General features: G+C 54.7%; 1 protein-coding gene across 1 annotated transcript in view; it reads left to right on the top strand.

Moving 5' to 3' along the window:
- The window catches only part of MRPS5 (mitochondrial ribosomal protein S5), a 29,038-nt gene that overhangs the window by 12,489 nt on the left and 4,337 nt on the right, over nt 1–12,212 (top strand). The window contains exons 6-7 of the mRNA XM_054177246.1: nt 10,328–10,418; nt 11,444–11,490. Of these exons, the coding sequence (XP_054033221.1) occupies nt 10,328–10,418; nt 11,444–11,490 (138 nt within the window). The remainder of the gene's footprint in view (nt 1–10,327; nt 10,419–11,443; nt 11,491–12,212) is intronic.

Here is a 12,212-nt window from a genome sequence, read left to right on the forward strand (position 1 = left end):
GCTCCTTGTCCTTCTGGAAGTGGGGAGCTCAGAATAGGACACAGCATTCCAGGCTGAGCCCAGTCCATCACCCAGCAAATGATGGATATTTGAGGAGGGCAGATTGAGGCTGGAGATGAGGAAGAAATTCTTGCCAGTGAGGGTGGTGAGACTCTGGCACAGGCTGCCCAGGGAGGCTGTGGCTGTCTCCTCCCTGGAGGTGTTCAAGTGCAGGCTGGATGAGGCCTTGGGCAGCCTGGGCTGGTGGGAGGTGTCCCTGCCCATGGCAGGGGTGGGGTTGGAACTGGATGAGCTTCAAGGCTGCTTCCATCCTGCACCACTCTCCCAGTCCATGAATCCTGTCAGTTCTGTTCTGCCTTCAGCCTTTGCATTGTGGTCACGGTGAAGTCTCATCTTCAGGTTGTCTTCTCTCTGAGACAGCCACTTCCTTCTGCACTGCCTATCTCCAAGCTAGCTGTAAATGCCATCCCTGGATCTCCTTGCCAGACCTTGTGTCTGGCTGCAGTTTCCTTGGAAGAGGGCCAAACATCTCTGCTTTTGAGGCAGGAGATAAAGTGATCTGGTCCCTTGACAGTAAACTCAGAGCTGCTGCCTAAAGAGCTGTGAAATCAGATGTTTATTTGCTTTGGAAAGAAAGGCTGGGGAGGGCTCTGAAGAGCTTGTGGTGCAGCTGAGAAGTGTGGGGAAAGGAGGCTGAGGGGGCACCTTCTTGCTCTCCACAACCACCTGGACAGAGGCTGGAGCACAGCTGGCATTGGCCTCTTCTCCCAGGGAACCAGTGACAACTCTGTGATTCTGTGAGAGAGGGATTGTGAGGGCCCTGTCCCTCAGCAGAGCAGCAGCCTTGTTTGGCAGCAGCTCACTGTCTGGAAGCTAAAAGAATCATCAGGCAAGTCAGGAGCTGAGCAGATTGACAGCTCTGCTTCAGACAAGCCTCTGAGGGTTCCCTCCTGTCCTGAGAGATGAGCCAATGGAGCTTGTTTTGCCCTTGATTATTTCTCTGTGTTTTGCTGAGACAACCATCAGTTAGGAATCCATCCAGCACCTTGCCTGAACTCTGGATGAAACCTGCCCATCAAAGTCCTTGCTCCTTGTAGTGCCTTCACAGGTCTTCTGAGGCATGGAACACAAGGATGTGGGACTGTGGTGTTAGAGCAAGTTAGGAGTTGGTGTCTCTGTTGTTGGAACAGCAACAAAGAAGCTGTGTTTGCCCTGGTGAGCACCAGGAGCAATGGATTTAGACAGTGAGCTGGGGAAGAGCAGGTGTAAAGTCTGAGTTGCCCATGGGAAGCTGAATACTGGAGTGGAAGAGAAGGGCTGTGGGCCAGTGGAGGTTTGTAACAGCAAGAGAGATCAATCTGTCAATAGAAGGTGGGGAGACAAAATCCTGGACTGATAGAATGGGTTGGGGTTGGAAGGGACCTTCAAGATCATCCAGTTCCAACCTCCTGCCATGGGCAGGGACACCTCCCACCAGCCCAGGCTGCTCAAGGCCTCATCCAGCCTGGCCCTGAACACCTCCAGGGAGGAGGCAGCCACAGCCTCCCTGGGCAGCCTGTGCCAGAGTCTCACCACCCTCACTCTCAAGAACATCTTCCTCATCTCCAGTCTAAACCTGCCCTGCTCCACTTTCAAACACTTGCCCCTGGGCCTAGCACTCCAAGCCCTTCTGAACAGTCCCTGCCCAGCCTGCCTGCAGCTCCCCTGCAGATCCTGAACTGCAGTTCTGAGCTCTCCCTGGAGCCTTCTCCTCTCCAGGCTGAGCAGCCCCAGCTCTCCCAGCCTGTCCCATGGCAGAGGTTCTGCAGCCCTCTGAGCATCTTTGTGGCCTGCTCTGCACCCTCTCCATCAGCTCCAGGTCTCTCTTGTGTTAGGGACCCCAGAGCTGGACACAGCCCTGCAGGTGAGGTCTCCCCAGAGCAGAGCAGAGGGGCAGGATCCCCTCTCTCCAGCTCTGGCCACACTGCTTTGGATGCAGCCCAGGCTGCCCTTGGCCTTCTGTGCTGCCAGTGCCCACTGCTGGCTTCTGTCCAGCTCCTCCCCCTCCCAGCACCCCCAAGTCCTTCTCTGCAGGGCTGCTCTCAGTTTTCCTCTCACCTCTAAAGTCCTCTCTTCCCCTGGCTGTAATGAATGCCTCCATCTCTGTGCTCATGTTTCCTCCTCATCTTCGTTTCTTCCTCATATTCTGCTTGCCCTGAAAGAACATTTATGCAGCCCTTGTCTCAGATGTCTCCACCACTGGCAGTCCTCTTTTATGCTGACAATGAAGATGTTAAGCAAAATCAGTTTCCATTATCAGAGTGATGATAACATCCTTGCAAATGGAAAATAGGTTCTTTTTTAGTTTGTTTTCATGTCAGCTGGCTCTGAAGGCTCTCTGCAGCCCTTCCTTTGCCTCTCTGGGTGTTGGTTTTTTTCTGTCTTAAGCCTTCTCTTTCTTTTTTTTTTTTCCACTGTTTTTAATCATTTTTAATATTTCAGAGTTCCATCACTTAGAGTCCAAGGAGTGTCTCTGGTGTCATCTTGACAGAGCTCTTAGGTTCTTTGGATGTGGTCATTATTTATTGTGGAACTCGCTTGCTGTCTGACTTCCCAGCAGAACATGTGGAGTGGTGCTGGCAGGCACCAGAGCCAATGGCACTGAGGGTAATGGAATGAGGAAGATCTTCTTCATTGATGTGTATCCAGACTGAATGCTAAGAGATTATTTATCCAAGGATCTGAGCTCCACAGGCAGTTCATAGAACCCTAGAATGGCTCAGACTGGAAGGGACCTCAGAGATCATCCAACCCCCTGCCATGGGCAGGGACACCTCTCAACCAGCCCAGCTTGCTCAAGGCCTCATCCAGCCTGGCCTCCAACACCTCCAGGGAGGAGGCAGCCACAGCCTCCCTGGGCAGCCTGTGCCAGAGCCTCACCACCCTCACACTGAAGAACTTCTCCCCCAGCTCCAGTCTGACCCTGCTCTGCCTCAGCTTCAAACCATTCCCCCTTGGCCTGTCTCAGACACCCTCAGCAAAAGTCCCTCTGCAGCCTCCCTGCAGGATCCCTTCAGCTACTGCAAGGCAGCTCTGAGGTCCCCCTGGAGCCTTCTCCTCTCCAGGCTGCACAGCCCCAGCTCCCTCAGCCTGTGCTCACAGCAGAGCTGCTCCAGCCCTTGGCTCATCCTTGTGGCCTCCTCTGGCCTCACTCCAGCAGCTCTGTGTCCTTCTCCTGCTGGAGACAAACTTAATGCCCTTTGTGCCATCCATACCTAAACAGACATGAATATAAAGCCATGCCAGTAAGTTTTCTGTTTCCTCAGGGGTCTGTAACCCCTCCAGTTGCCAGGGGTCTGTAACCCCTCCAGTTGCCAGCTGTGTCACTGGTGCCTGGACACCTTTTCTGGTGACAGAAAAGTAAAGGAGTAGCAAACTTGGATTTAATGTCCCCAGGGCTTTGTCACAATAGCAAATGGGTTGCTTGCTTCTATTGCCTCTGCTGCTGTGCCTCTCTGGACCTCTCCAGATCAGCCTGGGAAGGATGCTTGGGAAAAGGCCTGGTGAACATCTAACCAGACTGAAGTGAATCATCTGCTCCACTTACATACCAGAGTCCCTGTTAATAAAGTCAGAGCATCATTTTCTTTGCAGAACCCCTTTAGGATCATTCAGTCCAACCAGCCTCTAACTCTGCCAAGGCTGGGGCTGAGCCATGGCCCTCAGCACCACAGCTCTGCCTCTTTCAAAGACCTCCAGGGATGGGCATCCAACCACCTCCCTGGGCAGCCTCTGCCAGGCTTTGAGAACCCTTTCAGCCAAGAAGATTTTCCTCATCTCCAGCCTAAACCTGGGGCACCTTGAGGCCACTTCTTCTGATCCTATCACTTGGTACTTAGGAGAAGAATCAAACCCTCCACCTGATTCCAGCCTCACTTCAGGGAGTTACAGAGAGTGCAGGACTCTTGGTGGGATCAGAGCAGAGGGGCAGAATCCCCTCCCTGTGCTGCTGCTCTCCCTGCTCTGGCTGCAGCTCAGCACACAGCTGCCTGCTGGGCTGCCAGTGACCACTGCTGGCTCCTGGGCACTTTGTCACCAACTGACACCCCCAAGGCCTTCTCCTGCAGGCTGCTCTCCTGCCCCTCCTCACCCAGCCTGGCTTTGTGCCTGGGATTGCCCTGCCCCAGCTGCAGGATTATACATCACAGTAGGTTGCTCTGCAGTGCTTCCACATGCTGTACAAATCTGTTCTCATGCTTTGTTAGAGCAGAACAAGCTTTCAGAGGCTGGGGCTCTGCCATTCTATGAGGTTGCCATGGATGTGAAAGGAGAAGGAGATCTGAGGAGCAGGAGTGCTCAGGCTCCTCAGTTTAAGAAGGACATTGAGGTACTTGAATGTGTCCACAGAAAGGCAGTGAGGCTGGGGAGGGGTCTGGAGCACAGCCCTGTGAGGAGAGGCTGAGGGAGCTGGGGGTGTTTAGCCTGCAGAAGAGGAGGCTCAGGGGAGACCTTACTGCTCTCTACAGCTACCTGAAGGGAGGTTGTAGCCAGGTGGGGGTTGGTCTCTTCTCCCAGGCAACCAGCACCAGAACAAGAGGACACAGTCTCAAGCTTTGCCAGGGGAAGTTTAGGCTGGAGGTGAGGAGAAAGTTCTTCCCAGCAAGAGAGATTGGCCATTGGGATGTGCTGCCCAGGGAGGTGGTGGAGTCCCCATCCCTGGAGGTGTTCACAAAAGGCTTGGATGTGGCACTTGGAGCCATGGGTTGGTTGTCAGGAGGTGTTAGGTATTAGGTAAGAGGTTGGACTTGATGATCTCTGAGGTCTTTTCCAGGCTGGTTGATGCTGTGATTCTGTGTGAGTGTTGCAGAAGAGCAGCAGCAGCACAAACTTCTGCCTGCAAAGCTAGCATGCAGCCCAGGATAATCAAGTGCTCTAATTGCCTGCTCTCAAGCACAGGTTTGGAGCTGAACAGCTCCTTTTTAGCATTCTTCTCCCAAAGAGATGGCAGACAGGATGCTATTTCTGGATGGCTTTGCCATTCTCTCTTTTCTCTTTCTGCCAGGCCAGGAGATTAAAATAATGTTTGCTGGGAAGTCACACTTTGCAGAGGAAGAAGTGGAAAAGCCATTTTTTAAGGGACTGCCTGATGAGCACAGTCAGCAAAGGCCCTGCCTGCTGTGATTAGATTCCTCCCATGGCTGAGCTCCCTTGCTAAGAGAGGAATTGCTTATTGAATTGTTTTCTGCTCAGGGAGAAACAAAAAAGCTAACCTTCCCCCCCCCTGCTTGTTGAGTAGAGGGCAGAGAAGGTCAGATGTGGATCTGAAGTGGAGCTCAAGCTGTCAGAGCTGAACAGCTGGCTGCAGTGAGTGGTAAGGGCCAGCAGCTGCATATTGGGGTTGGTTTCTGGTGGTGTGCAGAGGAGGTGACCTGGGCTGCCTGTGAGTTCCCTGCCAACCTGCAGGCACATTTCCTCCTTTAGAGTCACAGAATGCTTGGGTTGGAAAAGCCCTCCAAGCTCCTCCAGCCCAACCAGTCTCTAACCCTGCCAAGGCTGGGGCTCAACCATGCTCTCAGCACCACAGCTCTGCAGCTTTGAAACAGCTCCAGGGATGGGGACTCCACCACCTCCCTGGGCAGCCTGTGCCAACCCCTGACCACTCCTGCAGCAAAGAAATTCTTCCCAATCCCCAACCTCAGCCTCCCCTGGCACAATTCCAGGCTATTTCTTATTCTGTCACTGATTAACTGGGAGCAGAGCCCAAGCCCCACCTGGCCCCAGCCTCCTCTCAGGGAGCTGCAGAGAGCAAGGAGGTCTCCCCTCAGCCTCCTCCACACTCAACACCCCCAGCTCCCTCAGCTGCTCCTCCCCAGCCCTGTGCTCCAGACCCCTCCCCAGCTCCCTTGCTTCAGCAGAGTCTGTGCTGTGCTGGATGGGCTCCAGGGGCAGCTGGGCAGCACTGCTGAGGGTGCTGGGGAAGAGCACTGCTGGAGCACTGCAGGGGGCTCCATGAAAGCTGGGGAGGGACTTTTGAGGGTGTCAGGGAGGGACAGGACTGGGGGGGATGGAGAAAAAGATCAGAAATGGGGAGATTCAGATTGACTGTCAGGAAGAAGTTCTTACCCCTGAGGGTGGTGAGAGCCTGGCACAGGCTGCCCAGGGAGGTGGTGGAAGCCTCCTGCCTGGAGGATTTCCAGGCCAGGCTGGCTGTGGCTGTGAGCAACCTGCTGCAGTGTGAGGTGTCCCTGCCCATGGCAGGGGGTTGGAGCTGGCTGCTCCTTGAGGTCCTTTCCAACCCTGACAGTTCTGTGATTCTGTGCTGGGTTTGATGGAAGGTGTCACAGGGTTGAGGCAGGGAGGATGTGAGGACACTGTTGCTCCAGCAGCCATGGCAGCCTGTGTGCATCATAGAATAGAATAGAAATAGAAATAGAAAAGAATAGGAAGAGAAGAGAAGAGAAGAGAAGAGAAGAGAAGAGAAGAGAAGAGAAGAGAAGAGAAGAGAAGAGAAGAGAAGAGAAGAGAAGAATAGACCAGGTTGGAAGAGACCTTCAAGCCTTTGAAAGGCCTTCACAGCATCTCAGGAGGATGACTGAACAGCCTTCCCTTCAGAGCTGCTCACAAATAGCTGAGAACAGCAGTTTGAGGAAGGCTTCTGGAGAAGCTCCATGCCTGTGGCTTTATTGCCACCTTCTGGGAAGGGAGAAAAAGAGTTCTGGAGCAGCTTTCTGCAAACATACCCTCACAGAGTCATAGGATGCATCTTATTCAACCCACCCTGCAGTAAGCAGAGACATCCCCAACTAGAGAGGCTGCTCACACCCCCATCCAGCTTGACCTTGAATGTCTCCAGGGGGGCAGCCTCCAGCATCTCCCTGGGCAACCTGTGCCAGTGCCTCACCACCCTCACTCTCAAGAATGTCTTCCTCATCTCCAGCCATCAGTAGGCTGTAGGAAAGCCAGGTGTTTATTTTCAGATACACCTGTTGTAGTGTTCTGATCTAGGAGCAATGTATAATCTAGGAGTTTTAATCTAGGAGTTTTAATCTAGGAGCAATGTATAAACCAGAGGTAACCTCCCCCCACATCTGCCAGCATTTTGTAGCCTGCATCAGCAGTGGTCTGAGCAGCAGGAGCAGGGCATGGATTGTCCTCCTGCACTGAGGAGTTCTGGGCTCAGTTCTGGGCTCCTCACTCCAAGGAGGAGTTTCAAAGGGTCCAGAGAAGGGCAAGGAAGCTGGGGAAGGGTCTGGAGAAGAGGGCTGGGGAGGAGCAGCTGAGGGAGCTGGGGGTGGTTAGTGTGGAGGAGGCTGAGGGGAGACCTCCTTGCTCTCTGCAGCTCCCTGAGAGGAGGCTGGGGCCAGGTGGGGGTTGGTCTCTTCTCCCTACTAACAAGTGACAGGAGCAGAAAAAATGGCCTCAAGCTACCCAGGGGAGGCTGAGGTTGGAGATTAGGAAGAATTTCTTTGCTGCAAGAGTGGTCAGGGGTTGGCACAGGCTGCCCAGGGAGGTGGTGGAGTCCCCATCCCTGGAGCTGTTTCAAAGCTGCAGAGCTGTGGTGCTGAGGGCCATGGTTTAGCTCCAAGCTTGGCAGAGTTAGAGAATGCTTGGGCTGGAGGATCTTGGAGGTCTTCTCCAGCTGAAACCATTCTTTGATTCTCTTCTATGATACTTTAAACCCAAGGGGAACCTAGGACTGGAGCTAGATGGACAAAGCATCTCAGATGATGTATTAGACATCTAAGGTGGGAAACTAAGGCAGTGGCTTGGCAGTAGGCCCCCAGGGCAGCCTGCTGCAGAGGCAGAAGCATGATTAGACTTGCAGAGTGCTAACCATGAGGCTCCCTGTCTCCCCAGCTGTTGTGAGCCCCCACTCCAAACTCAAGAGCTTTCTTTCCTGTGAGGCTGCTGGAGGCCTGGAGCAGGCTGCCCAGGGGGGTTGTGGAGTCTCCTTCCCCTGGAGACTTTACAGACCCACCTGGATGTGTGACCTGCCCTGAGTGACCCTGCTCAGGCAGGGGGTTTTGGACTGCATGATCTCTGGAGGTCTCTTCCAGCCCCTAACATCCTGTGTGATTCTTCAGTCTCTGCTTGAATTCTGGCAGTTCCTGTGCACATTTGTGGTGCCAGCAATGCAAGACCACTTCCTTCTGCTCTCTCTTCCATTAACTCTTCTCTTTAGCCTCTGCCATCTCAGTAATGAGAGTGCCTTCTGCAGCCTGCAAGTGGATTTCAGTTCCAAGCTGGAACCCACATTAAGCAGCAGCAAGATGCCTGGAGCATTTCCTGAGAGTGCTGCTAAAGCATGTGAGAATGTTGTGGGGGGCAGTGAGATGTTGCTGGCCCTTTCCATCTTACTCCTTGTTCCTTCATCATGCTTCAAATCCCACGTGAAGCCAGCAGCAGCTGTTGTGCAGCTCAACACCAGAGAGGGAGGATTTTGATGAAGCTGTACTGAGGTGACTTCTGTGAGGAGGGACTTGGAACAGCCTGTATGGATTTAATGTCTTGCAGCCAGCATCCCACTGCAGATCAGCACCACTGCAGAGCTGGGCTGAGGAGAGCCTCAGGAGGTTCAAGGTGGCCAAGGGCAAGGTCCTGCACCTACATCAGGGCAACCCTTGGTACCAATCCAGGCTGGGGGGGATGAGATTGAGAGCAGCCCTGCAAAGGAGGCCTTGGGGGTGCTGGGGGAGAGAAGGTGGACAGGAGCCAGCAATGGGCACTGGCAGCACAGTGTGGCCTGGGCTGCATCCAAAGCAGTGTGGCCAGAGCTGAAGAGAGGGGATCCTGCCCTCTGCTCTGCCCTTGGATGGCCAAGGGCTCAGGCCCAGCCAACATGGATTCAGGAAGGGCAGGTCCTGCCTCTCCAACCTGAGCTCCTTCTATGCCCAGGTGACTGCCTGGTGGCTGTGGGGCAGGCTGTGGATGTGGTCTGCCTGGACTTCAGCAAGGCCTTTGACACCATCCCCCACAGCAGACTGCTGGCTAAGCTGTCAGCCCCTGGCTTGGCCAGCAGCTCTCTGAGCTGGGTTAGGAACTGGCTGGAGGCTGAGCCCAGAGAGTGGTGGTGAATGGTGCCACAGCCAGCTGGCAGCCAGGCACCAGTGGTGTGCCCCAGGGATCAGTGCTGGGCCTCAGCCTCTTTAACATCTTCATTGCTGATCTGGATGAGGGCATTGAGTCAGTCAGCAGCAAGTTTGCAGATGACACCAAGCTGGGAGCAGATGTTGGTCAGTTAGAGGGCAGAAGGGCTCTGCAGAGGGACCTTGACCGACTGCACAGATGGGCAGAGGCCAACAGGATGGCATTCAACAAGGCCAAGTGCCAGGGGCTGCACTTTGGCTGCAGCAACCCCAGGCAGAGCTACAGGCTGGGGTCAGAGTGGCTGAGAGCAGCCAGGCAGAGAGGAACCTGGGGGTGCTGATTGACAGCTGCCTAAACATGAGCCAGCAGTGTGCCCAGGGGGCCAAGAAGGCCAAGGGCATCCTGGCCTGCATTAGGAATAGTGTGGCCAGCAGGAGCAGGGAGGTCATTGTGCCCTGTGCTCAGCACTGGTTAGGCCACACCTTGAGTCCTGTGTCCAGTTCTGGGCTCCTCAGTTTAAGAAGGACATTGAGAGACTTGAAGGTGTCCAGAGAAGGGCAACAAGGCCTTGAGCACAGCCCTGTGAGGAGAGGCTGAGGGAGCTGGGGTTGCTTAGCCTGGAGAAGAGGAGGCTCAGGGGTGACCTCATTGCCCTCTACAACTACCTGAAGGGAGGTTGTAGCCAGGTGGGGGTTGGTCTCTTCTGCCAGGCAAGCAGCACCAGAACAAGAGGACACAGTCTCAAGCTGTGCCAGGAGAAGTTTAGGCTGGAGGTGAGGAGAAAGTTCTTCACAGAGAGAGTTGTTAGCCATTGGGATGTGTTGCCCAGGGAGGTGGTGGAGTCCCCATCCCTGGAGGGGTTCAAGAGGGGATTGGATGTGGCACTTGGTGCCATGGTCTGGTCATGAGCTCTGTGCTGACAGCTTGGACTCGATGATCCTCGAGGTCTCTTCCAACCTTAGTGATACTGTGAGACTGTGATGCTGTGATACTGGCAGTGTCCCTGTGCAGCCTGCTCTAGCTGGGGGTGTCCCTGCTGAGTGCAGGGGGGTTGCACAAGAGGCCCTTGGAGGCTGCCTCCCAGCCCAGTGCCATCTGTGAATATTGTTGAGGTTTCATCACAGACCCCAAAGTCCTTTCTGGTAAACTGACCTCTCTTTAAAAAAACCCCAAACCAAACCAAACCAAACCAGACAGCCCCAGTCCAGAGGAAAGAGTTGGACTGTGCCATAGGAAAGTGCTTTGTTCTGTTTTCCTTCAGGTGAAGAGTGTGTTCTGCATGAAGGCAAAGGAAGGCAGAAAGAAGTCCATCCGTGCCTTGGTGGCTGTGGGGAACGGGAAAGGGGCTGCAGGTATGTCTGAAGGGTGCCACAGGAATCATTGCTTGTGACTCCACAACCTCTCTGGGCAGCCAGCTCCAGGCCTCCAGCTGGGGCCTGCTGTGCCTTGTCCTGTCCCTGGGCACCACCAAGGAGAGCCTGGAACCTTCATCCTGACCCCCAGCCCTCAGCTATTGATGGGCATTGATCAGATCCCTCTCAGCCCTTTCCAGACTGAACAGCCCCAGGGCTCTCAGTTTTCCTCCTAGGAGAGATCATTGAGTCCAACCATTAACCTGAGGCTCCACAACCTCCCTGAGTCAGGGCTGTCCCAGGCACAGGGCTGCTTTAGTTCTTTTCCAGCAGAGCCCTGCAGGAGAAGCTCTTCTTCCCCATGCCACTGGGTCACACAGGCACAGAATGGCTCAGGTTGGAAGTGGCCTTAAGGCTCAGCTACTCCAACCCCCTGCCATGGGCAGGGACACCTCTCAGCTGGACTCAGCTGCTCAAGGCCTCATCCAGCCTGGCCTTGAACACCTCCAGGGAGGAGGCAGCCACAGCCTCCCTGGGCAGCCTGTGCCAGAGTCTCACCACCCTCACACTGAAGAACTTCTCCCTCAGCTCCAGTCTGACCCAGGGCAGCCTGCCCCAGGGCTCTGTCACCCTCACAGTCACAAAATTCTTCCTCCTCTTTCCATGGAGCTTCCTCTGCCTCAGCTTCCACCACTGCCCCTTGTGCTGGCATTGGGCATCCCCCAGCAGAGCCTGGCTCCAGCCCCTGGGCACTCACCCTGCACATCTTGATCACCAGCAAGGAGCTCACCCTCAGGCTCCTCCTCTCCAAGCCACAGAGCCCTCAGCTCCCTCAGGCTCTCCTCCTAAGGAAGATGTTCCACTGCCTGCAGCATCTTTGTGGCTCTGGGCTGGACTCTCTCAAGCAGTTCCCTGAGGGCCTTCTTGAGCTGAGGGGCCCAGAGCTGGACACAATATTGTTCCCTGTGCTTTGTGACTGCTTTTCCCCTGTGCAGTAACAGAGGGCCTCTTGTTCTGCCTTGCAGGGTTTGCCCTGGGCAAAGCAGGGGACAGGATGAACGCTCTGCGGAAGGTAGGTCGAGCAAGGTGGGCCTTGAGGACAAACTCAGGGAGCTCACCCCCACACTGCTCTCTTTTCTTTCCCTTCATAACCAGGGGCTTTTGTAGGCTGTGCAAAGAGTGTGCATGGCTTGCCCACCTGTTAGGAGGAGTCACACCATCATGGAAGCTGCAGAAGGCCTCTTTAAGATCGTGGAGTTAACCCAGCACCACTAAGCCCCCCACTGAGTGCAGCTCTTATCCAATACCTCTACAAGTGGTGACTCCAGCACTTCCCTGGGCAGCCTGTTCCACTGCTTAACAGCTCTTGCAGGGAAGAAAGTTTTCCTAATGTCCAACCTCAGCCTCCCCTGGGTAGCTTGAGGCCTTTTTTTCTGCTCCTGTCACTTGTTAGTAGGGAGAAGAGACCAACCCCCACCTGGCCCCAGCCTCCTCTCAGGGAGCTGCAGAGAGCAAGGAGGTCTCCCCTCAGCCTCCTCTTCTCCACACTCAACACCCCCAGCTCCCTCAGCTGCTCCTCCCCAGCCCTCTTCTCCAGACCCTTCCCCAGCTTCCTTGCCCATCCCTGGACCTGCATGCTGAGGCTGCCCTGCCATGAAGTTCCATTTGTTGTCTTTCTGCTGCTGTTTCCCTGGTGGGCAGCTCCTCACCCTTGGTCACTTCTTTCCCATATCTGTAGAGCAGCCAATTTCCTCATGCAGTTGGTGTGGAGGAATTTGGGTCTCAGCCATGCAG

The sequence above is a fragment of the Dryobates pubescens genome, chromosome 39 (assembly GCF_014839835.1).
Source record: "Dryobates pubescens isolate bDryPub1 chromosome 39, bDryPub1.pri, whole genome shotgun sequence".
In the NCBI taxonomy this organism is placed as follows: domain Eukaryota; kingdom Metazoa; phylum Chordata; class Aves; order Piciformes; family Picidae; genus Dryobates; species Dryobates pubescens.